The 26,588-nt window shown below is 45.4% G+C and overlaps 1 protein-coding gene across 1 annotated transcript in view; it reads right to left on the bottom strand.

The window, feature by feature from the left end:
- The window catches only part of SLC12A4 (solute carrier family 12 member 4), a 504,360-nt gene that overhangs the window by 388,764 nt on the left and 89,008 nt on the right, over window positions 1–26,588 (bottom strand). Inside the window, 1 exon segment of the mRNA XM_075325791.1 lies at window positions 19,503–19,557. Within this exon segment, the coding sequence (XP_075181906.1) occupies window positions 19,503–19,557 (55 nt within the window).

The raw sequence follows: 26,588 nt of genomic DNA, 5'->3' as shown, positions 1-26,588 counted from the left end.
AATTCATTAGAGACTTTTCCAAAATTGCCAAACCCCTCACCGATTTGACTAAAAAGGGGGCTGATGTGGTTAATTGGAAGCCAGAGGCGATCCATGCCTTCTCAAAATTAAAAGACTGTTTTTCCTCAGACCTGATTCAGGTTCAGCCTGACCTTATGCGTCCGTTTATAGTAGAGGTCGATGCATCTGAGGTCGGAGTGGGGGCGGTGCTGTCTCAAGGTACTCCGTCTCTCCCTCGGCTTCGTCCTTGTGCCTTCTTTTCTCGAAAGTTTTCTCCCACAGAGAGAAATTAGGACATTGGTAATCGAGAGCTGTTGGCAATCAAATGGGCCTTCGAGGAATGTCGCCACTTCCTCGAAGGCGCCAAACATAAGGTCACAGTTCTCACAGACCATAAGAACCTTACTTATCTGGAATCTCCTAAGAGACTCAATCCTAGGCAGGCCAGGTGGGCACTGTTCCTCTCCAGATTTGATTTTGTGGTAACGTTTCGGCCCAGTACCAAGAACACCAGAGCTGATGCACTTTCCCATAGTTTCTGTCCCTCTCAGTTGGAAAACTCTGAACCAGTCCCTATTTTAGCTAAAGGCATTATTATGTCATCTGTTTCCTTAGATTTGATAGAAGAGTTCCAGAATACCCAAGACCAAGCTCCTGAAACCACTCCTGACCATAAACTGTTTGTTGCCCCCTCACTTCGCCTACGGGTACTCCAGGAATCCCACAATTCTGTGCTGGCAGGTCATCCTGGTATCGGCAATACCCTCCGATTAGTAACCAGGTATTTTTGGTGGTCAACCGTAGCGAAAGATCGTAAGGACTATGTACTGGCTTGTGAAACTTGTGCTCGAGCCAAGGCACCCCGTACCCGCCCTGCCAGATTTCTCCAGTCCCCACCTACTCCAGTTAGCCCTTGGACACATTTCTCCATGGACTTCATCACTGACCTTCCACCCTCAGAAGGGAAGACTTGTATCTGGGTAGTAGTGGATAGATTCAGCAAACAGTGTCATTTTGTTCCTCTGTCCGGATTACCCAATTCTGAAACTCTTAGCAAGTTGTTTATTAGGCATATTGTGCGGTTACACGGGGTTCCGGAAAATATTGTTTCTGACCGAGGAACACAGTTAGTCTCGAAATTCTGGAGGGCGTTTTGTAAAAAGATCAATACAGAATTATCTTTTTCATCTGGCTACCACCCAGAGACCAATGGTCAGACTGAACGTTCCAATCAAACCCTTGAACAATATCTCCGGTGTTATGTGTCTGACCGTCAGTCTGACTGGGTGGAATATCTGCCGCTAGCTGAGTTCGCTATCAATAATCAGTTAATTTCTTTCTCACCCTGTATCAGCAAAAATATGATTGATTTTCTTGATTTGACCCTTTCACATAGCAATGGAAATATCACAAAAACAGTTTTTTAAGAAAATGGATTCTAATGGATATATTAATTTTAATAGTGGCCATTATAACAAATGGCTATGTAATATCTCTGAAATCAATATAAGAGGATAAGAAAGAATTGTACTCTTATCTGATTTTAAACTTCAAACAAAGATTTTATTTGACCATTTTTGTGAGAAAGAATACCCAAAAAAAGTAGGAAAAAAAGACTATAATGAAACAAAAAATATTGAACAAAAGGTTCTTTTATTACCCAATAACAATAAACCAACACACCCTACATCTGATTTTAGCTCTAATTTTATTACTACTTTTATCAGGAATCATAGTTTTATTATGAGTATTTTATGCAAACACTGGGATATCCTACGTAATGATCCCGTCCTCAATAAACTATTACCCTCTCTCCCTGGAATCACTTTTAGGAGAGCCCCCACTCTCAGGAATATTCTGGCCCCCAGCAGATTAAAAAATCGTTTTAAAACCAAAAAGACCCGATCTGCCTACAAGTGTTTTTAAATTATATGCTAGAAATGGTTTATGTTGCTATACTATTGAACACAAAAGAAAATGTTTTCCTCTGAAGGGGGACTTGAAAAATGTACTATTCCAGGACACTATACCTGCCAGTCAGACTATGTTATTTATCTAATAGACTGAGTGTGGTAAGCAGTACGTTGGGAGGACTACGCAACCATTACATATTAGGTTAAATTCCCATAGGTATAATATAAAAAATGGGTTTCTGCTCCATGGTCTCTCTAGACATTGTGCCATGATACATAATAAAAGTGCTAAAATCAAAATTACCCCCATTGAACAGATCCCTTTCAATTGCCCCATAAGCATGGAGGTCCTCAGCAGAAAGGAAACATTCTGGATATACAAACTCAATTTTCTGCAACCCAATGGACTTAATGAGATTGCGGATCTTTTCTATTAATATCTTTAATACTATTTATATATATATTTTTTATACCATAGTTTTAATAATATTAATAATATATTTATATGTGCTAATCTATATAAACCTAAGTAACGTCACACTGGCCACTTAGGGGGGCTTTGCACGTTGCGACATCGCTACTGCGATTGTAACGGGGGCAGGGGGCGCCTCAGGGGGTGTAGTCGGGTCCCCTAGCCTTGTGGGCCACAGGCTGACCCCCGGCCCGGCCGTCACTAGTAAGACAGGTGTGTTGTTGAGGCAGAGTGTGGATGCATGGGGCCCATTCATGACAGCATTCTTTCTGTGCTCTCCAGCTCCTTCTTCACATTCAGGAAAGAGACAATTGCAGGCAGCAGATAAACCAAACACCGATTTATTAAACAAAGCTTCCATCTTTTTGTTTGCAGCAGGTTTACTTTAGTACGTTACAAGTTACAGGTCCTTTTCTACAAAAACGGTTTCCTTTTTCTCTACGGGCACTTTCCTTTGCCTGCAGGGGACATACGTTAACCCCCTAGTAGCTGCGCTCTAACCCGGATTTACTGTAGGGCAGATCCAGCACACACTACCGGCTCTGGATAAGTTCTCACCTCTCCACTTCTTTGTCAGGGCACTAACCTTCGCCTGCAGGGGCCACTTGTTATCCCCCTGATAGCTGAACTCCACTCTAGTACACACCACCGGCTCCGGACTAGTCCCAACTCTTCCACCGTTTCTCATGGGTTTCCTCTGCTTTCTAGCCAAGAGTACTCACTCAGGCTGACTGCCTCGTCTCACTCCCACACTCTGCCCCGTAACCTCAGACCGAGCTTGCTCGCCTCTCACATCTCACTGCACACTGGACTCTGCATTCAGAACCCTTCCTTCCCCACCTAGGCTGCCCTGTCCCTCCCTTCCCTGCCACTGTTACCAGGGGAACCACTGCTCTACACTGGCACCTAGTGGGGAAACAGTTTATGACAGGTAACATTTTACCATCAACATTTACAATTTGCCACCATACTAGTGTGGTGTTTTCAGGGGGAAAAAACGCTCCTTCACTACCAGGGGTCCGACTACCCCTTACATTCCTCCCCTCTTTAACCTCAGCCTCCTGGCGAGGTTCGTACCTGCAAAACAACACATGTAGGAAAACACAATACTTAAAACACACAGACTGGCACACAAGTTTGGTGCCCGGAGTCCCTCCAGGGAAGCTCCCGGTCTTAGTCGCACATCTGCCCGGAGGCCCTCCTCAGGCGCTCCCGGTCTTAGCTGACCTTCTGCCCGGAGGCTATTTCCAAGCGCTCCCGGTATTTGGGTGGGCAGAAAACAACAGGACAACAAGATTCCTTCTTAACAGTCACGGAAGGAGTCCACGCACAGTTCTGCATTAAGCTCCTCCCAGGTTCAGTACTTTTAACGTTGCTTGAGCTGTAACATTCGCTGGCTCCTAACAGCAAACAGACGTCTCTTCCGGATGACCACCTCTTCACGCTGGGTGGTATGCACGCAGCCATTCGGCCCGCTGGGCCCTCACATGGTCGGAGAGGGACTGTCCAGGTAAGCGGGGTAGCCTACGAAACGGCTCATAACCCGGTGGCTCCGGTACTTCCTTCTCCGGTTCAGGCCCTTCAGCCTCCTGCGGGGGTGAGGGGGTAGCTGGACGGGACCGCAGTGGGCTGCAGACAACAACTACCGGGTGCGACACCATACTCTGATGTATCACCAGTAATGCCGATGCTTCTCTTGGCTTGTCTCCAGCCGTAGGTTCGGCGGCCGCTTTTGGCGAGACCGTCGGGGTACTCTTCAGCCCACAGGCTTCAGCGAGCGCTTGCTTATGCTGAGCGCGCCACGCTCTGTTCTCCATTCTGCTTGGTCCAGGTATTGGAGTTTGCTTCTTCTTCCACTGCTGGGGTTGCAATCGCGCCGGGGAAGGTGGAGGCGGTTCTTCTTTTCCCGCTTCTGCCCATACTCCGCCCCCGGCCTCACCCACCAGGTCGGCACAGCGTTTGCGACGCCTCTTCTTTCTTGCGGCGCCGCCCACGTCTCTAGACCTCTGCAGTATCTCGGGGCAAGCACCTCCCCTCTTTGGGCAGTGCACTCCGGGCTTATTCCTTACAGGCCAGCCCAGCGCTTTTCGTTTGGCGCCCACTTTTCGCGCCTTCACTAAATCCATGAGGACGGCCGCCATCTTGCCGCCATCTTGTGGCCTGTTCAGTACATCAGGCACCACTTGGTCTCTGCTCGGGGCTTCTCTTCTGCGGGCTTGATCCTGCCGACCACGCCAAAATGTAACGGGGGCAGGGGGCGCCTCAGGGGGTGTAGTCGGGTCCCCTCGCCTTGTGGGCCACAGGCTGACCCCCGGCCCGGCCGTCACTAGTAAGACAGGTGTGTTGTTGAGGCAGAGTGTGGATGCATGGGGCCCATTCATGACAGCATTCTTTCTGTGCTCTCCAGCTCCTTCTTCACATTCAGGAAAGACAATTGCAGGCAGCAGATAAACCAAACACCGATTTATTAAACAAAGCTTCCATCTTTTTGTTTGCAGCAGGTTTACTTTAGTACGTTACAAGTTACAGGTCCTTTTCTACAAAAACGGTTTCCTTTTTCTCTACGGGCACTTTCCTTTGCCTGCAGGGGACATACGTTAACCCCCTAGTAGCTGCGCTCTAACCCGGATTTACTGTAGGGCAGATCCAGCACACACTACCGGCTCTGGATAAGTTCTCACCTCTCCACTTCTTTGTCAGGGCACTAACCTTCGCCTGCAGGGGCCACTTGTTATACCCCTGATAGCTGCACTCCACTCTAGTACACACCACCGGCTCCGGACTAGTCCCAACTCTTCCACCGTTTCTCATGGGTTTCCTCTGCTTTCTAGCCAAGAGTACTCACTCAGGCTGACTGCCTCGTCTCACTCCCACACTCTGCCCCGTCACCTCAGACCGAGCTTGCTCGCCTCTCACATCTCACTGCACACTGGACTCTGCATTCAGAACCCTTGCTTCCCCACCTAGGCTGCCCTGTCCCTCCCTTCCCTGCCACTGTTACCAGGGGAACCACTGCTCTACACTGGCACCTAGTGGGGAAACAGTTTATGACAGGTAACATTTTACCATCAACATTTACAATTTGCCACCATACTACTGTGGCGTTTTCAGGGGGAAAAACCGCTCCTTCACTACCAGGGGTCCGACTACCCCTTACACGATATCGTCAGGGTCAAATCGAAAGTGACGCACATCCGGCGCCAGTAACGACGTTGCAACGTGTAAAGCCTAGATGCACCGATAAATGATCGCAAAAGCATAGAAAATCGGTGATATGTGTAATGTCGGCCATTTCCATAATTTCGCTGCAGCGACAGGTACGATGTTGTTCCTCGTTCCTGCGGCAGCACACATCGCTGTGTATGAAGCCGCAGGAAGAGGAACATGTCCTACCTGCGCCCAGCAGCTATGGGAAAGGAAGGAGGTGGGCGGGATGTTTACGTCCCGCTCATCTCCGCTTCTATTGGCCGCCTGCCGTGTGACGTCGCTGTGACGCCGCACGACCCGCCCCCTTAGGAAGGAGGCGGGTCGCCGGCCAGAATGACGTCGCAGGGCAGGTGAGTGCGTGTGAAGCTGCCATAGTGATAATGTTTGCTACGGCAGCTATCACAAAATATCGCATGTGCGACGGGGGCGGGGACTATAGCGCTCGGCATCGCTATCATCAGCTAGCGATGTCGCAGCATGCAAAGTACCTCTAAGAGTCATGATATGTATTATGTTCGCAGGATAATCTATACATATAAATAAGAGCTCTGAACATACTTTGGCAGCGGCCACGTAGTGTTGTGCAACTATAATCTGCCCTCTAGATACCTTACGCATGCGGGGAAACTTTTTTTCCTACGCTTTGAACTCTGTTCACCTCTGGGAGTCTGCGCAGTACGAATATACTGGTCTAATATGCTTGAACTCCAGTGACGATACGCAAGCGCATTAATGAAAATTCTCAAACCTTGTACTATACTAAACCTTTAACGCATGATTAAACAGAGTTAGACAAGTGTTTGTCCTTTTTCTTTTTAATTAATTTCATTTTAATTATCTGTAATTGAACCAGCTCATTTTTTTTCGAAATTGTCCTGAATGGATAAAACTACCGTACATTGAGGGTTTCTTGAGAGATGCTATACTGGAATATCTCAAGAACTTATGGCAGAGTATCAACATGGGTTTTTGAGGAATCGATCCTGTCAAACTAATTTGATCGGCTTCTATGAAGAGGTAAGTTCAAGCCTGGACCAGGGAAATGCAGTGGATGTTGTGTATATGGACTTTTCAAAAGCTTTTGATACGGTGCCACACAAAAGGTTGGTACATAAAATGAGAATAATGGGGATAAGGGAAAATATGTGTAAGTGGGTTAAACACTGGCTCAGTGATAGGAAACAAAGGGTGGTTATTAATGGTACGTACTCGGACTGGGTCTCAGTTCATAGTGGGGTACCACAGGGGTCAGTATTGGGCCCGCTTCTTTTCAACATATTTATAAATGACCTTGTTGGGGGCATGCGGAGTAGAATTTCAATATTTGCAGATGATACTAAATTCTGCAGGGTAATCAATACAGAGGAGGATAATTTTATATTACAGGGAGATTTATGTAAATTGGAGGATTGGGCTGAGAAGTGGCAATTGAAGTTTAATGTAGACAAATGTAAGGTCATGCACTTGGGTAGAGGAAATAAAATGTATAATTATGTACTTAATTGTAGAACACTGGGTAAAACAGACACAGAAAAATACTTGGGTGTATGGGTGGATGGTAAACTTCACTTTAGTGGACAGTGTCAGGCAACTGCTGCCAGGGCTAATAAAATAATGGGATGTATTAAAAGAGGTATAAGTGTTCATGAAAAAAATATAGTTCTACCTCTGTACAAGTCACTAGTGCGACCGCACTTAGAATACTGTGTACAATTCTGGTCACCGATATATAAGAAGGACATAGCTGAACTGGAGAGGGTGCAGAGAAGAGCGACCAAGGTTATTAGAGGAATGGGTGGGCTGCAATACCAAGACAGGTTATTAAACTTGGGGTTATTTAGTTTGGAAAAACGAAGGCTTAGGGGAGATCTAATCACAATGTATAAATATATGAGGGGACAGTACAGAGACCTTTCCAAAGATCTATTTACACCTAGGCCTGCGACTGGAACACGGGGGCATCCGCTACGTCTTGAGGAAAGAAGCTTTAATCATACTCACAGACGAGGATTCTTTACTGTACGAGCAGTGAGACTATGGAACTCTCTGCCGCATGATGTTGTAATGAGTGATTCACTACTAACATTTAAGCAGAGCCTGGATGCCTTTCTTGAAATATATAATATTACCAGTTATGGATATTAGATTTTATGACAGGGTATTGATCCAGGGAACTAGTCTGACTGCCGGATGTGGAGTCAGGAAGGAATTTTTTTCCCCATTGGAACTTGTTTGCCACATTGGGTTTTTTTTGCCTTCCTCTGGATCAACATGGTAGGCTACGGGTTGAACTAGATGGACTTAAAGTCTCGCTTCAACCTTAAAAACTATGATACATATGCAATATGTTTGTCCCGCTTATCTCCGTCCCTCCGCTTTGATTGGTCGGCCGCTTAATGACGTCGCGGTGACGTCGCTGTGATGCCGGACGTCCCTCCCCCTTGAGGGAAGGATTGTTCGGCAATCACAGCGACGACGCCGACCAGGTAAGTGCGTGTGACACTGCCGTAGCGATAATGTTCGCTGCGGCAGCAATCACCAAATATCGGCATAACGATAGGGGCGGGTGCTATCACGCTCGCCATCGCTAGCATCAGCTAGCGATGTCGCAGCATGTAACCCCCAATGTAAAGCGGGCTTTACATGCTGCGACATCGCTAGCTGCCGCCGCCACAGACAGGGGGAGGAGCGATGCTTGATGGAGCGAGGAAAGGTGAGTATAAATGTTTATTTGGTACAGGATACATGCCATATAGAAGGATGGGGCCATATACAGTGCCTACAAGTAGTATTCAAGCCCTTGCAGATTTAGCAGGTTTGATAAGATGCAAATAAGTTAGAGCCTGCAAACTTCAAACAAGAGCAGGATTTATTAACAGATGCATAAATCTTACAAACCAACAAGTTATGTTGCTCAGTTAAATTTTAATAAATTTTCAACATAAAAGTGTGGGTCAATTATTATTCAACCCCTAGGTTTAATATTTTGTGGAATAACCCTTGTTTGCAATTACAGCTAATAATCGTCTTTTATAAGACCTGATCAGGCCGGCACAGGTTTCTGGAGTTATCTTGGCCCACTCCTCCATGCAGATCTTCTCCAAGTTATCTAGGTTCTTTGGGTGTCTCATGTGGACTTTAATCTTGAGCTCCTTCCACAAGTTTTCAATTGGGTTAAGGTCAGGAGACTGACTAGGCCACTGCAACACCTTGATTTTTTTCCCTCTTGAACCAGGCCTTGGTTTTCTTGGCTGTGTGCTTTGGGTCGTTGTCTTGTTGGAAGATGAAATGATGACCCATCTTAAGATCCTTGATGGAGGAGCGGAGGTTCTTGGCCAAAATCTCCAGGTAGGCCGTGCTATCCATCTTACCATGGATGCGGACCAGATGGCCAGGCCCCTTGGCTGAGAAACAGCCCCACAGCATGATGCTGCCACCACCATGCTTGACTGTAGGGATGGTATTCTTGGGGTCGTATGCAGTGCCATCCAGTCTCCAAACGTCACGTGTGTGGTTGGCACCAAAGATCTCGATCTTGGTCTCATCAGACCAGAGAACCTTGAACCAGTCTGTCTCAGAGTCCTCCAAGTGATCATGAGCAAACTGTAGACGAGCCTTGACATGACGCTTTGAAAGTAAAGATACCTTACGGGCTCGTCTGGAACGGAGGCCATTGCGGTGGAGTACGTTACTTATGGTATTGACTGAAACCAATGTCCCCACTGCCATGAGATCTTCCCAGAGCTCCTTCCTTGTTGTCCTTGGCTTAGCCTTGACTCTTCGGACAAGCCTGGCCTCGGCACGGGTGGAAACTTTCAAAGGCTGTCCAGGCCGTGGAAGGCTAACAGTAGTTCCATAAGCCTTCCACTTCCGGATGATGCTCCCAACAGTGGAGACAGGTAGGCCCAACTCCTTGGAAAGGGTTTTGGACCCCTTGCCAGCCTTGTGACCCTCCAAGATCTTGTCTCTGATGGCCTTGGTCAACATGGGAAAGACAAAGGAGCATTCCAAGTATGAGTGCTGTTCACAAGTTTGGGGAGGGTCTTAATTAGTCAGAAAAGGCTGGAAAAAGAGATAATTAATCCAAACATGTGAAGCTCATTGTTCTTTGTGCCTGAAATACTTCTTAATACTTTAGGGGAACCAAACAGAATTCTTGTGGTTTGAGGGGTTGAATAATAAATGACCCTCTGAATAAACTTTTCACAATTTAAAAAAAAAAATAAAAAAAGAAATAACATTCTTTTTTGCTGCAGTGCATTTCACACTTCCAGGCTGATCTACAGTCCAAATGTCACAATGCCAAGTTAATTCCGAATGTGTAAACCTGCTAAATCTGCAGGGGGTTGAATACTACTTGTAGGCACTGTATGGTACCAATAAAAATGTCACTTTGTCCTGCAAAGAATGCGGCCCCCCAAATTATTTTTTTTCCTCTGTGCGGCCCATACACCCAGCCGAGTATGAGACCCCTGCTCTAGACTGTCAGTGTGTATGCTGCAGATGCAGTCTGTTTGCTCTGCTAAGGAGACCTTCTGGAGAAGGTATGGGGTTTAAAGTCAGTGTGTAAGGGTATGACCGCACTTTGCGTTTCCACCTGCATTTCAGCTGCTTTTTAGGTCCGTTTTGAACTGCAGTGTTTTCATGCCAATAGGCATGCGTTTTAATTTTTCAGCAAAGTCTATGGAAAATGTGGATTTCTTGTCCGCACTTTGCGTTTCCAAACGCAGCGTTTAATTTGCATATTTTGTGGCAAAAACCATGCGTTCAAAGAAGCATGTCAATTGTTTTTGCCATTTTGGCTGCGTTCTACACCCATTGAAATCAATGAGTTGTAGAAAATCGCTGCCAAAATGTGAAGCAGTGCGCTTGCATTGCATTATTATTGCGATCCACTTTTTTTTTTAACATAACAAAGGCAGGTCTTTCGGTCTCTCTCTCTCTGTCGGTCGGTCTCTCTCTCTCTATGTTTCAATCTCTCTCTGTCCATGTCAGTCTATCCCTCTCCTCCCCTCTCTCATACTCACCGATCCACGATCACCGGCGCGGCGCTGCACGGCGTTCATACTGTGGTGGCTTCTCTTTTGGAAAAGCCGGCTGCTCATTAATCCATCACGTATTCCCTGCTTTCCCCGCCCACCGCCGCCTATGATTGGTTGCAGTCAGACACGCCCCCACGCTGAGTGACAGCTGTCTCCCTGCAACCAATCACATCCGCCGGTGGGACTGTCTATATCGAGCAGTAAAAAAATAAATAAATGAAAAAAAAAAACGACGTGCGGTCCCCCCCCCCCCCATTTGGATACCAGCCAGGATAAGGCCATACGGCTGGAGGCTGGTATTTTCAGGATGGGGAGCTCCATGTTATGGGGAGCTCCCCAGCCTAACTATATCAGCCAGCAGCCGCCCGGAATTCCAGCATCCCTAAGAGGCGAAAGTCCCGGGACTTTACCGGCTCATCCCGACTTGCCATGTTGCGGTGGCAAACGGGGTAATAAGGAGTTAATGGCAGCAGCCCATAGCTGCCACTAAGTCCTAGGTTAATCATGGTAGGCGTCTCCCCGAGATACCTTCCATGATGAATCTGTAAGTTAAAGTAAATAAACACACATATCCAAAAAATAATTTATTTGGAATGAAAGACAAAAAAAACACCCTCTTTCATTACATTATTAACCCCTCAAAAACACCTCCATGTCCGACGTAATCCACGCAAGCTCCCACGACTCTTCCAGCTCTGCTACATCGGAAGCTGACAGGAGCGGCAGTAGAACACCGCCACTCCTGTGAGCTCCATGCAGCAACTGAAGTAAGTCGCGCGATCAGCTGAGCTGTCACTGAGATTACTCGCGGCCACCGCTCTCACACCTGCAGCTGTGACCGTGAGTAACCTGAGTGAAAGCACAGCTGATCGCGCGGATCGCTGCAGTCACTCAAGGGATTTGCGATCACAGGTGAGTCCTTCACGTGTGACTGCAAATCAAGCTGTGGCACACAGACAGAGCTGCGCGATCACAATGAAGTCGGGTGAAGTTCATCCGAGTTCATTATGATCGTGCGGCACTGTCCTGCAGCCAGCCATGACAGTGACAGTGCGGTCCCACTCGGCTCTGCTGCAAGTCTATGGGGATGCTGCAGAGCCAAGTGGGTGCGTTCTGTGAAAAATGTGCGTTCTGGATGCTTTTCCCACTCTGTCTATGGCAGAGAAAGCATCCAGAATGCATGAACTCTCTCCAGGAATGTCCACACTTTGCGTTCTGCAGAATGCATCTCAGTACGCAGCTTTTTCAGCTGCGTTCTGAGACGCACACGCAGTGACTTTTTCGCTGCAGAATTGAACTGCAAAGTGCGGTCATACCCTAAAGCCTGGCTGGAGCCAAAGTGAACCTGGTAAGGACACTAGACACCTTCAGAGGAAGGTAACCAGGATTGAAACCAGTGTCTGAATATTGACAAGGGTCAGGGACAGCTGTGTGGAAATCCCACAGTGCTTGGACTTTATGTGTTGGTCTTTGAGGAGAAAGCCAATGAAAGGCATCTTTGTTATGTGACCTAGTATGGTTTATGGAGCTAAACCGTATGGGCTGTTAAAGTGGCAAATTGATTCAGCGTGCTTTAATCCCGCTACCTGACGTGTGGCCCCCCATACCCTTGGGGCCCACATCGTCACATTATGGTGGAGAATGCGGGCATGTGGCCTGGTTGCTAGGGGCAACGCAGCCTGGTTGCTAAGGGCAATGGCCTAAGACTGATTTCAGTGGATACAAGCGGTTTGCGGTGGATCAGCAGGTCCACGAAAATTTTTGAAGTAGTTTGTGGTGGATCGGCGGGTCCACGAAAAAAATTTCTGCGCACTCAAGCAGCTGGCGCTGGATTGGCAGGTCTGCGGGGTTCCGTGCTGCAGTGGCGGGAGACTGGCGACTGGAGGTTCCAGGCCAATCCAAGATTGCTGGATCCTGCCTGGTGAGCAGTGATACACCACAGGCTGGAGATCCTGGTTGTACGGGCGGTACAACCTGGAAAGCATGGAGGGACCTCAATTGGATGCTATGGAGGTGCTGTACCAGTTTCTTGTGTGTGGACCGCAGGAGCTAACTGTGCGCAGCGATGTGGCAGCAGTGGAACAGTTGATGAACTCTCTTCTGGGGCCAGTACGGACACAGGGTGCCCAGGGAAATAACGGGGAACTGTGTGAACTGGGGTCTAAAGACACTGTAAGGGAGTCTCTGAAAGCCCAAAAGGGGGCGGAGTCTCAAAAAAGTGGTTGCCCAAAAAGGGTGTGGAGTCCCATAAAGGGGTGGTTGCCCAAAAGGGGGTGAAGGCCCTTAGAGGAATAGTTGCCCACAGGGGGTGGAGCATTCCAAATTCAAACAGATGGACTATAGCAAGGGGCAATGGGGCTTGCCTTACATATGTCCTACCTGCGGTATAGGCTATCCATGCGGTATGCAGCCACAGGAGTGCTATGTGGAATTGAATGGGACAATAGTGTCTGGTCTGCTGGACCCAGGGAGCCAGCTGACCTTAGTGAGACTCATACCCAATTTCCATTTTATGGTCGGTAGGACAATAGCAGGAAGCTGTGTGCATGGGACCACTAAAGAATATCCCCTGGCCAGAGTGATAATTCAGACGGCCAAGCAACTGGGGGGCCCTGATGTGGGTGTGGTTGAGGATTTGCACCATCCAATTATTATAGGTTGGGGCTCCAAATTATTTAGGGAGTTATGGAAGACAGAGGGTGGGACCGATTGTTCAGGAATGAGTCGGCGTCCGCCTAAGGAAGCCTCTCTTCCTTATGAGGTACCCATACCCTTGGGGCCCACATCGTCACAATATATTTTTTTTATAATATATATACACACATATACACACACACACACACATATTATATATATATATACATACACACACATATATATATACACACACAGTGTGTGTGTGTGTGCATATAAATAAATATATATATATACACACATATATAAATATATATATATATATATATATATATATATATATACTGTGTATATATCTCTTTCATAAAAAAATATATATTAAAAAAAAAATTCACTGGTATATTTTTTTATTTCTTGACTTTTATCCTCTTATTGCAATAAGATATTTTTAATCAATACACAAATATAAAACAATTTTTTGTTTACTAATTATTTACCCCGGGTCGACTGTAACACTAGAATATAGATATGGGAAACATTTCTTCATATGTATAATTTTATGCCTTATTAATTTAATAATCTTAAATGTTTTTTTAAAAAAAAAAAGATTTTTAAAAAAAAATTTGTAAAGATTTTTTTCTCCTTCCTCTTGATTTTATACATAATATCTAACATATATACTCAAAAAATTTTTTCTATAAACAGAAAATTGAGAAATTTAACCCCCTTTTTTTTTTACAAATTAAAATCCACAGCAACAACGTCTAATGCAGCCCTTTGCTCTTGTTAGTGGCTCATACCATGGAGATCCCTAGGGATGGACAAAATTACATGGGATTTGTGAGTTCTAATAAATGAAAGGCCACTTTTTAGAAAACATTTTTATTTTATTATTTTTCTTTTTAATTTACTTAATCAACTATGTTCACAATATTTATTTATATAATACTGATTCATGCGTTTGGAAGCACCTGTATTTTTTATAACATTCACAGTGCTGCGTCATTGTAATCCTTGTTGCCCGCGGAGCTTTTTGTATCGTCAGTGGGTGGTCCCTTATCTGTCTGAGTGTTTATATATTGGTCTATTGTACTCCTTGACATATGTAGTATTTCTTTTGTCCTGAGGAAGGGGATTTAACGCCCAGAAACGCGTCGACCTGAAATAGACTCAACATCAATTATCAATTCTGGTGGCAGTGTGGTAATTTACCTGTTCACTCATTTCAAAACTAGAAATATTAACCACCAGGTGAGAGAGGTTTTTACATGGATGGGTAGAGAGATTCCCCTGTTCAGCATTCTTGAAGACCCGTCCCATGAGGAAAGGATTTGTGTCTATAGGATCCTTGTGTGGGATTGTGCCCATGCTACAGACTGGATGCATGATGTCATTGAACCAAGCACAGACATTGCTGATCTGAGGAAAGTTGTCCTTAGGTCTCGCAACGTGGTGACTTTGGCCTTTACTTCCTGTTGTCTGTCCTCTGGTAGGAAGGATTTTTATCTTCCAGAGTCTAGGAGGACTCCTAAGAGGTGTAGTTCTGACTCCTGGAAGTTTATTATCCATCATAGGGAATCTAGGACTCGCAGGGTTGTCTTGATGTGGTCTTTGAGTATTGGAGGTGATGGCACAATGATCATGAGATATGGATATGGGATGATGCAGATGTTAAGTAAGATATGGCTTCTGCCATGAGTTTGGTGAACATCCTGGGAGGTGAGGATATTACGAAGGGGAGGACATTGTACTAAAAGTGTAAGACATGGTTGTTTTGTAAGACTGCAAACGTTAGGAATTTTTTGTACGATGGGTACGTGATGCGTACTATCTTGTAGATCAATCGTAGCCATCAAGCAGTCTTGTCCATTCAGTGGAATCTTAGATTTTATCGACTCCATTTTTAATCTCCTGTAAACTACATGGTTGTTTAGAGGTTTTAGCTTTAGTATTAACCTGTTGGAACCGTTGTGTTTTTTTTTTTGTTTTTGTTTTTTTACCATAAATAGGTACAAGTACAAGTGTTCCATTGGTGGGACTGGGGATATTGCTCCCAAGGTCTGAAGCTGCAGAAGGCTGGACAGAAGCTTGTCTCGCAATTCCTGGGATGGAAGGGCGGTTACTCTCAGTCGCTGTGAGGGATAGGATGAAAACGCTATCCTTAGCCCGTCCTTGATTATATTGAGGACCCACGGGCTGGAGGATATTGTCTGCCACTGGAAGAGGAAATTTAGCATTCCTGAGGTATCAGGTGCCAGAAAATGTAACCTGTGGAAACCCAAACCCCGGAACATCCATGGCAGTCAACACACACCCACCTTCAGGCCACATACACAACCCCAACACCAGCTTGGGAGACTGCCTAGCAATTGTTAAACGGGATGGGTACTTATTGGCTAATTGCCACCCAATCTGTAGAGAGAGACCCAGCAAGGGGAGGGGCGTGTTGTCAGTTGGGAGTTGGAGGGAAGAGCAGACAGAAGTCTACAGTGAGACAGAGAGAGGAGAAAGTGAGTTAGGAAGTCCTGTAGAAAGTGAGGACTTGAAAGAAAGAAAGGTGTAAATAGGCCTGCAGTAACAACAGAACGCTGTAACAAGAGTGTGGGACTGTGGAGTAAGTAACCAGGACTCCAGGAACCGTGGGTTACCTGTGGGAGTGGAATACTCCAGGAGCCGCGGGACGCCTGTGGAAGTCTGGAACCAAGGCTTACAGGACTCAGCACAAGGCGGGGTGCAGACCCTAGGACAGCGGGACACTTTATGGTCAACTGTTAACTCTGCCAGGTGAGGGGATTTCCAGGGTACCTCACGAACCTAAAGAGTCTGAAGCATCAACAGCAAAGAGGGTACCGGGGATTGCACCCCTTAAAAAGTCCAGGCTGCCTGCAATAGGACCAAGACTGAAAGGAAAGGACTCCCAAGAAGCTCTAGGCCATTGGAACCCATCAACAAGTGTGCATGGAGGACAGCCAACCCAGGTCACAGCTGGCACGGAGAACAAGGGGAGCGGGAACACCTGTAACTGGCATCAGCGGGTCCAGGTACCAGCCTCCAGTAAAGGAAAGTTGAAACGGCAATACTGGTCTGGACTGTTTCCTTCTCATCTCTGCACAAATATACTGACTGTTCCCTACCATTGCCCCCTCATCATCCACTGTTGGGCCTCGCAATGCTTGCGGAGGGCCCAAATCACCTAAGCTGCACTACTCTATCAGCGCCAGAAGGACCCTGCAGCGGCGGCCACAATAACCTGGACGCACAAAGCAAGTGGCGTAGTCAAAAACTCTTATTTTTAATTCTTTTTTATTTTTCACCTCCTTTTTTTTTTTTTTTTTTTTTAAAATCGGACCGACCCCCAGGGCCACGGAACAAGGCATCGGCCGCGACAACGACTGTTCCTCCCTGCGCACCGCACACCCGGGACGGAGTACCCCACAGCCCTGGGGTGTCACAAAATTGTGAGAGTCCTCTTACTACAGGGTTGGCGTCACTTTTTATTGTGGGGCTGGTTACAAGAGAGAAAAATATTTCTGCCCCTGCCCCCTTTAGGATAGCTCCAGCGCCCTGTTTTACCTTTCCCCTCGTAAAAAACCTAAAAAAGTTTAAATCGCCCTCCATTCGCCCCATCAAAAATTAAAGGGTTAAAAAAATAAAAAATATACACATTTGGTATTGCCGCCTTCAGAAATGCCCTAACAAAATATAAAATAAATTAATCTGATCGGTAAACGGCGTAATGGCAAAAAAATTCCAAATGCCAAAATTATGTTTTTTGTTCAATCAAAACATAGCATCTGCGCAAAAATGGTACAGTTAAAAAGTTCAGCTCGAGACACAAAAAATAAGCAGTCACTGAGCTCCAGATCCCGAAAAATGATAACACTACGAGTTTCAGAAAATGGAGCAAAAAGTGTGGCACTCTTTTTGGCAAATTTGGGCTTTTTTTTTTTAACCCCTTAAGGCTGCTTTACACACTCGTGAAAGCACCCACCCCCATCATTTGTGCGTCACGGGCAAATCGCTGCCCGTGGCGCACAATATCGCTAGGCCCCGTCACACAGACTTACCTTCCTAGCGACGTTGTTGTGGCCGGCGAACAGCCTCTTTTCTAAGGGGGCGGTTCGTGCGGCGTCACAGCGGCGTCACACGACAGGCGTCCAATAAAAGCAGAGGGGCGGAGAGCAGCCGCATGAAAGACACGCCCACCTCGTTGCCGGAGGACGCAGGTACGGTGTTGTTAGTCGTTCCTGGGCTGTCACACGTAGCAATGTGTGCTGCCTCAGGAACGACCAACAACCTACGTCCTGAACCAGCAACGACATTTGGGAAATGAACGACATGTCAACGATCAACGATTCGAGTGAGTAATTCTGATCGTTAACACTCGCTCGTAGGTGTTACACGCAACGACGTTGCTAACGAGGCCGGATGTGCATCACGAATCGTTAGCGATGTTGTTGTGTGTAAAGCCCCCTTTAGATAAAAGTAAACCTATACATATTTGGTGTCTATAAACTCGTACTGACCTGAGGCATCACAAAGACCCATCAGTTTTATCATATAGTGAGCGTGGTGAATAAAATATCTCAAAAAAAATTGTGTAAATGCAATTTTTTTGCCATTTTCCAGTGCTCTTTATAGTAAAACTAATGGTTTCATTTAAAAGTACAACTCATCCCACAAAAAAAGCCCTTATATGGCAATATTGGTGAAACAATAAAAAAAAGTTACGACTCTCGGAAGAAGAGGAGCAAAAAAAAAAACAACAAGGAAAAACTGAAAAATCGCCTGGTGGTGAAGGGGTTAACCAAGATTTCAGCAGGAATTTTGGCCCACTCCTCCATACAAATCTTCTTCAGATCTTTCAAGTTTCGAAGCGGTCATTGGGCAACACTGAGTTTCAGCTCACTATAAAGCTTATCTATTAGGTTTAGATCTGAAGACTGACTAGGCCACTCCAGGACCTTGAAATGCTTCTCAAAGAGCCACTCCTTAACTGCTCTAGCTGTGTGTTTTGGGTTATTTCCATATTGGAAGACTCAGTTCTTACTGAGGCAAGTAGGTTGTTAGCCAAAATCTTTCGATATATAACCCCATCCATCTTCCCTTTAATAAGGTGCAGTCATCTTGTCCCTTTTGCAGAAAAGCACCCCCAAAGTATGAGGTTTCCACCTCCATGCTTCACGGTTCTTTGCTTGTACTCATCCTCCTTTCTTCAAACAAGAGTGGAGGTGATACCAAAAAGTTCTATTTTGGTTTCATCTAACCTTCTCCTGTACTCCTCTGGATCATCCATGTGGTCATTGGCGAAATTCAAATGGCCCGGACATGTAAAAAAGTGAGCAGTGGAACCTTGCATGCTCGGTAGGATTTTAATTCATGACTGTGTAGTGTGTTACTAACTGTAATCTTTAAGAATGTGGTACCAGCTCTCTACAGGTCATTACCAATGTCCTCCCATGTAGTTCTGAGCTGATTCTTGAACTTTCTCGGAATTATTCTTACCCCACGAGGCAAGATCTTGCATGTAGCCCCAGACTGAGTAGGATTGACAGTCATCTTGTGTTTCTTCCATTTTCTAACAATTGCGCCAACAGTTGTTGCCTTGTCACCTAGCTACTGTCCTAATGTTATGCAGCCCATCCCAGCCTTGTGCAGGTCTACAATTTTGTCTAGGTTGTCCTTAGCTCTTTGGTATTGGCCATGGTGGAGAGAATGGAGTGTGATTGATTGAGTGTGTGGACAGGTGTCTTTTAAACAGTAACGAGTTCAAACAAGTGCAATTAATACATGGTAATGAGTGTAGAGTAGGAGTACTTCTTAAAAAAAAAAAAATAACAGGTCTGTGAGAGCCAGAACTTTTGCTGGTTGATAGGTGAACAAATACTTATTTCTTGTAATAAAATTCAAATTAATTATTTAAAAATCATACAATGAGATTTTCAGATTTGTTTTTTGTTTTTTTTTTGGGTGGGAAGAATCACATCTGTTACAGTTGAAGTGTACCTACAATAAAAATTACAGATCTCTACATTCTTTGTAGGTGGGAAAACTAACAAAATCGGCAGTGTATCGAATACTTATTTTCCCCACTGCGCATATATTAAACATATATGTATATACATATGCACACGTACACTGTATCATGGTCAAGACAACACACAAAATGCTCATAGTTAAGACTACTGTACACTGCAAAAAGTAAATCTTTTATTCATACATGATTGTTTTTACCTGGCACAACTCCATTAGTAGCAATGGCACTCATCGATATGGCTGTGAGCAAAGTCTGGATAAATGAAAAAAAAAAAATATGAGACGTTTCACATCGATAAGGCATGTACCACCTAAAACATAAAAAAAACACAATTGATAATTATCACTTTATTTGTAAACTTCTGTCACATGCCGGTACGAAATATACTGCTGATACTTTGCACGGCAAAGTTCAGACATGCTGGAGAAAATTTACCAATTCCGTCATATTTTTATGCAAAGTACGCTAACCAATAGATAGGGCAAGACAGAAAAAAAACATTTTTTACATAGTGTTAGGTAGTAGCTTAAAAAAAAACAACTTTCTTTAAAAAATGTGCAAAATCTATCATCATGCAATAACCACACTAGTCTGAATGTGCAGGGTCTAAATGTTAGATAGGATTATTAACTCTACTAAGGAGCATCTGAAATAATGTATTATTCATTTATAATTATATAGTAGATTCCAGAGACAGAGACATTTTTGTACTTTAAATGAATATTGCTAAATAACATTACATTAGACACTTCTGCAACATAATTTACATTGGTGCGATATCTGATATAAAGAGGACCTATGAGCAGATACCGTATTTTTCGGACTATAAGACGCACCCTTGTTTTAGAAGAGGAAAAAATAGAAAAAAAAATTTAAAGTAAAAAAATGTGGTCATGACACACTGTTATTTTACTGCTGGCAGTGTTATGGAGGTAATAATATCCCCAAACTCTGTCCTCATATCCCCCATTCTGGGTACATTCCAGGTAAATATGGCCCCCGTCGTGGAATATGTATGTTCCCAATCATTATATGTGTGATCCTCCAATCTGGTGTGTATATGTATATATATATATATATATATATATATATATATATATATATATATATATATATATATATATATATATATATATATATATATATAGAGAGAGAGAGTTATATATTGTGTGTGTGTATATATACAGTTATATACTGTGTGTGTGTGTATATAGAGTTATATACTGTGTGTGTGTGTATATACAGTTATATACTGTGTGTGTGTGTGTGTGTGTGTATATATGCAGAGTTATATAGTGTGTGTGTGTGTATATATAGAGTTATATACTGTGTGTGTGTGTGTGTGTGTATACAGAGTTATATAGTGTGTGTGTGTGTGTGTGTGTATATATGCAGAGTTATATATTGTGTGTGTGTGTGTGTGTGTGTGTGTGTATGTGTGTATATATAGAGTTATATACTGTGTGTGTGTATACAGAGTTATATAGTGTGTGTGTGTATACAGAGTTATATAGTGTGTGTGTGTATATATGCAGAGTTATATATTGTGTGTGTGTGTGTGTGTGTGTATGTGTGTATATATAGAGTTATATACTGTGTGTGTGTATACAGAGTTATATAGTGTGTGTGTGTGTGTGTGTGTATACAGAGTTATATAGTGTGTGTGTGTGTGTGTGTGTGTGTAAATATATATATGATCCAACCCCATCCAGGTGTACAGTAATGTCTTTATTCTATATTATTTATTGCCTTACTTTTACAGATGTGATGCTCACCATGCTTCAGTTTGGTCCTGGCATTAGAAACAGTCTCCCATATCTCAAGGACCTGCAGTGGTGTAATGAAGAGGCGGGGCACTGGGCTGTACTGTACTCCTCTGGCCCACCCCTCTTCATTACATCACTGCCGGTCCTTGTCAGCTACGGGAGACTGTTTCCAGTGCAGAGGCAGGAGCAAAGTAAAAGTAATGTGAGCACTCAGCACAGAGACTGTGGGCTGTGCTGTGATGGGATGCCGTGCTCTGGCCCGGACACTGCAGTGATCTGCACTTCCTTCGGGCCAGACATGACTGCAGCGGCCCCCTGCTCCTGCCTCCTAAACAACGAACACACAGTCTCCCCAGCCGCTGCAGGAAGCCGGGGGCTGGAGATCCCGCGTGTGTCCGCTGTTTACATTAAACAGGTACTGATTTGCTGCTCCTCACACCCGCTTCTAGTCACTGACTGCAGAGAGAGGTGGGCGGGGAGCAGCTAATGAATATTCACTGACTTTAAGCAGCGGGCACACATGGTTTCTCCAGCCGCCGGCTTCCTGCAACAGCGACCCTCCCTGCCTCCTGTGATCCCACTGACTCCCCACAGTTCCCTACCCCGCAGGTACCCCCCGTTTTGACATTCAGACCATAAGACGCACCCCACACTTTCCTCCCAAATTTGGAGGAAAAAAAGTACATCTTATGGTCTGAAAAATACGAACTGGCACAATGTCGGATACAAATGTGTGCCTATATAAAACCAGACTAATCACTAAACAACTAAAACGCCCTATAAATGTAGCTCCTATTAAAAGCCTGCCTTACCACGGAGGTTGGCTCCCTAATAGATAGGATAATAGGAGCCCCCGTTCATCAACAGGTGAACCTAGGAAACCCTATGAAGCCCTACAGATAAACAAGTTTGTGTAGACAGGGTTTATACAAATCATGGTACACAGGGTAGGCAAAGAGGGCAAATAAGAAAAACCCAGTGTCACTTATCGATATAATGCTATTGCCTAAACGCGTTTCCCCATGACAAGGTTCCTCAGGAGGCAGATAATGAAGACATCTTGAATGGAAGACAAGCCCAGCATAGTCAGCTGGTGAACATCCATGTTTAAATAGCACAGATCCTAATTGGCATGCCCTTCTTGTATTTGATAATACTATACACCCCCAACTTAAGAAGGCAAAAGATCTTTATGTCCCCACATTCCCCACTATGCCTAAGTACAGTAGACCCATAAACAAGGTGCGTAGCATGCTGTGTGTATGAGTATGAGTAGGATTGCATTCCATATTGTAACGCAGCGCCGCACATCAGAGTGCCATGATACAGCAGACTGCACGCTCGGTGTACGTGCATAGATGTATCCATTCCAGCCTAGCAAGCAACGCTAAGAAAGGGGCACTCCCTGCAGTGGCAATGAAAACGAGAATTCCTCCTCGGAAGAAAAATAATGATGTGCCATCCATCTAAAAATATTATACAACGCAGAGCGCCCCCAGACCCAAATACTGACTCAGTATTTAAGTTAACTTCATATTAACCCCTTCACGACCGCGGGCAGTAAAATTACGTCCTATTTTAACGTGACTTAACGACCAGGGACGTAATTTTACTGCCTAAACTTCATTTGATTGCCGTGGCCATAGCAACGGCTTTCAAATGATGTCCCCTGCTGTTTCTTACAGCAGGGGACCTTTGCTTGACCCTAGGGGGGGCGGCATCGCCACCCCCTATCGACGATCGATGTGATTGGCTGTTCAAATCTGAACCGCCAACCACATCGATCGCACTAATTTCGGCAAAAATAATGCCCGAATTAGTGCGATCCTGTGAGATCCAGCTATGAGATGCCGCAGCTGCTGCAGCATATCATAGGTGGACCTCAAACATGTCTCCCCCAGCCCCTGCAGCACTGATTGGAGCGATCGTGCTATGACGCGCAATCGCTCCAATCAGTGTGCAGTGGGGCGGTGTGATTTGCCGGTGGCCGCCCTCCCCAGGCCTGTGCTGGCCTGCGAGCCCTCCCCCAACATGTCTGCAGCGTGCAGTGGCTGGTACTTGTGGTACCACGCCACCGCCGCTGCTGCCGCCGCCGCCGCCCTAGCTGTCACCGCTGCTGCACGTGAGTACTGTGCTCACTTTGCAGCCAGCCCGTGCGCGCTCCCGTGGTGCCCCTGCGCGCTCCCGTGGTGCCCCTGCGCGCTGCCATGGTAGCCCCTGCCGTGCCCCCCCCGCGATCTGCTCCCCCCAACCCCCCCCCCCCCCCCCGACATCCCGATCTGCTCCCCCCGCGATCTGACTGCCTCCCCCATCATCTCTGTTCTGCAGCTCCCTCTCCGGTCTCCCCCTCTGCTCTACCCCCTCCCCCTCTGCTTCCCCCCCCCTCTCTGCTCTCACTCCCCCCCCCTCTCCCCCTCTGCTCTCCCCCGACGTCCTCTTACCTGTCTTCACCGGCCTGATCACATCTGCGTCCATCGCTGGGTCCTTCCTGGGCATTCTGCTGATCTGCCTGCTGCTCCTGGAAAGCTGTCCATCTCTCTGCCATCTGTTCCTCTGCAGCTCTTCTGGTCAGTGATCCTCCTGCTAGTCCTCTGGGTACTGTGAGTATAACTTTTTTTTTTTTTTCCGTATCCCCTGTCCATTTTTACACCTCATCTGTCCGTGCGTCCCGCCAAGCGCTGATCAGGGATGCAGATAACGGATCGGCATCCCTGCTCAATTTTTGGCGTGACTTTTTTTTTTTTTTCCGTATCCCCGACGCTTTTTGTATCGCATCCGTCCGTGCGTCCCGCCAAGCGCTGAACAGGGATGCAGATAACGGATCGGCATCCCTGCTCAATTTTTGGCGTGACTTTTTTTTCCGTATCCCCGACGCTTTTTGTATCGCATCCGTCTGTGCGTCCCGCCAAGCGCTGATCAGGGATGCAGATAACGGATCGGCATCCCTGCTCAATTTTTGGCGTGACTTTTTTTTTTCCGTATCCCCGACGCTTTTTGTATCACATCCATCCGTGCGTCCCGCCAAGCGCTGATCAGGGATGCACATAACGGATCGGCATCCATGGTCAATTTTTGGCGTGACTTTTTTCCATATTTGCGACGCTTTTTGTATCGCATCCGTCCGTGCGTCCCACCAAGCGCTGATCAGGGATGCACATAACGGATCTGCATCCATGGTCAATTTTTGGCGTGACTTTTTTTTTTTTTACGTATCCCCGACGCTTTTTTTTATCGCATCCGACCGTGCGTCCTGCAGCGGCCGATCAGTGCACTGCGTCTGTGCGTTTGAAAAGTCAAATGGCGCTCCTTCTCTTCTGAGCCCCGCCATGCGCTCAAACAATTTATTTCCACCACATATGAGGTATCTGCGTACTCAGGAGAAAATGCACAATACATTTTATGGTGCATTTTTTCCTGTTACCCTTGTGAAAAAAAAAGCTACCTAGTTGAAGCAACCGTTTTGTGGTAAAAAAAAAAAAATTTCTTTTCACGGCTCAACGCTATAAACTTCTGTGAAGCCCCCAGGTGTTCAAAGTGCACATCAAACATCTAGAAAAATTATTTGAGGGCTCTAGTTTCCAAAATGGTGTCACTTGTGGGGGAGCTCCACTGTTTAGGCACCATAGGGGGTCTCCAAACGTGACATGGCGTCCGCTAATGATTCAAACCAATTTTGCTGTCAAATGGCGCTCCTTCTCTTCTGAGCCCCGCCATGCGCCCAAACAATTACTTTCCACCACATATGAGGTATCTGCGTACTCAGGAGAAATTGCACAATACATTTTATGGTGCATTTTTTCCTGTTACCCTTGTGAAAAAAAAAGCTACCTAGTTGAAGCAACTGTTTTGTGGTAAAAAAAAAAATTTTTCTTTTCACGGCTCAACGCTATAAACTTCTGTGAAGCCCCCAGGTGTTCAAAGTGCACATCAAACATCTAGAAAAATTATTTGAGGGCTCTAGTTTCCAAAATGGTGTCACTTGTGGGGGAGCTCCACTGTTTAGGCACCATAGGGGGTCTCCAAACGTGACATGGCGTCCGCTAATGATTCCAACCAATTTTGCTGTCAAATGGCGCTCCTTCTCTTCTGAGCCCCGCCATGCGCCCAAACAATTACTTTCCACCACATATGAGGTATCTGCGTACTCAGGAGAAAATGCACAATACATTTTATGGTGCATTTTTTCCTGATAGCCTTGTGAAAAAAAAAGCTACCTAGTTGAAGCAACCGTTTTGTGGTAAAAAAAATTTTTTTTCTTTTCACGGCTCAACGCTATAAACTTCTGTGAAGCCCCCAAGTGTTCAAAGTGCTCACCAAACATCTAGAAAAATTATTTGAGGGCTCTAGTTTCCAAAATGGGGTGACTTGTGGGGGAGCTCCATTGTTTAGGCACCTCAGGGGGTCTTCATACCCCACATGGCGTCCGCTAATGAGTGCAGCTAATTTTGCATTCAAAAATTCAAATGGCGCTCCTTGCCTTCCGAGCACTGCCGTGTGTCCAAAGATTTGATTTCCACCACATATGAGGTATCTGCGTATTCAGGAGAAAATGCACAATACATTTTATGGTGCATTTTTTCCTGTTACCCTTGTGAAAAAAAAAGCTACCTAGTTGAAGCAACCGTTTTGTTGTAAAAAAAATTTTTTTTCTTTTCACGGCTCAACGCTATAAACTTCTGTGAAGCCCCCAGGTGTTCAAAGTGCTCATCAAACATCTAGAACAATTATTTGAGGGCTCTAGTTTCCAAAATGGGGTCACTTGTGGGGGAGCTCCATTGTTTAGGCACCTCAGGGGGTCTTCAAACCCGACATGGCGTCCGCTAACAGGTGCAGCTAATTTTGCACTCAAAAATTCAAATGGCGCTCCTTGCCTTCCGAGCACTGCTGTGTGTCCAAACATTTGATTTCCACCACATATGAGGTATCTGCGTACTCAGGAGAAAATGCACAATACATTTTATGGTGCATTTTTTCCTGTTACCCTTGTGAAAAAAAAAGCTACCTAGTTGAAGCAACCGTTTTGTGGTAAAAAAAATTTTTTTTCTTTTCACGGCTCAACGCTATAAACTTATGTGAAGCCCCCAGGGGTTCAAAGTGCTCACCAAACATCTAGAAAAATTATTTGAGGGCTCTAGTTTCCAAAATGGGGTCACTTGTGGGGGAGCTCCATTGGTTAGGCACCTCAGGGGGTCTTCAAACCCGACATGGCGTCTGCTAATGAGTGCAGCTAATTTTGCGTTCAAAAATTCAAATGGCGCTCCTTCCCTTCCGAGCTCTGCCGTGCGCCCAAACAATTGATTTTTACCACATATGGGGTATCAGCGTACTCAGGAGAACATGCACAATAAATTGTATTGTGTACTTTCTCTTTTCTCCCTTGTAAAAATGAAAATTTTATGGCTAAAGTAACATTTTTGTGTTAAAAAGTAAAATTTTCATTTTTTCCTTCCACATTGCTTTGGTTCCTGTGAAGCACCTAAAGGGTTAATAAACTTATTGGATGTGGTTTTGAGCAGT

Source organism: Anomaloglossus baeobatrachus, chromosome 10, assembly GCF_048569485.1.
Source record: "Anomaloglossus baeobatrachus isolate aAnoBae1 chromosome 10, aAnoBae1.hap1, whole genome shotgun sequence".
Classification (NCBI taxonomy): domain Eukaryota; kingdom Metazoa; phylum Chordata; class Amphibia; order Anura; family Aromobatidae; genus Anomaloglossus; species Anomaloglossus baeobatrachus.
Note: the sequence above shows the minus strand (reverse complement) of the source record. Positions and strands in the feature narration are given on the sequence as shown.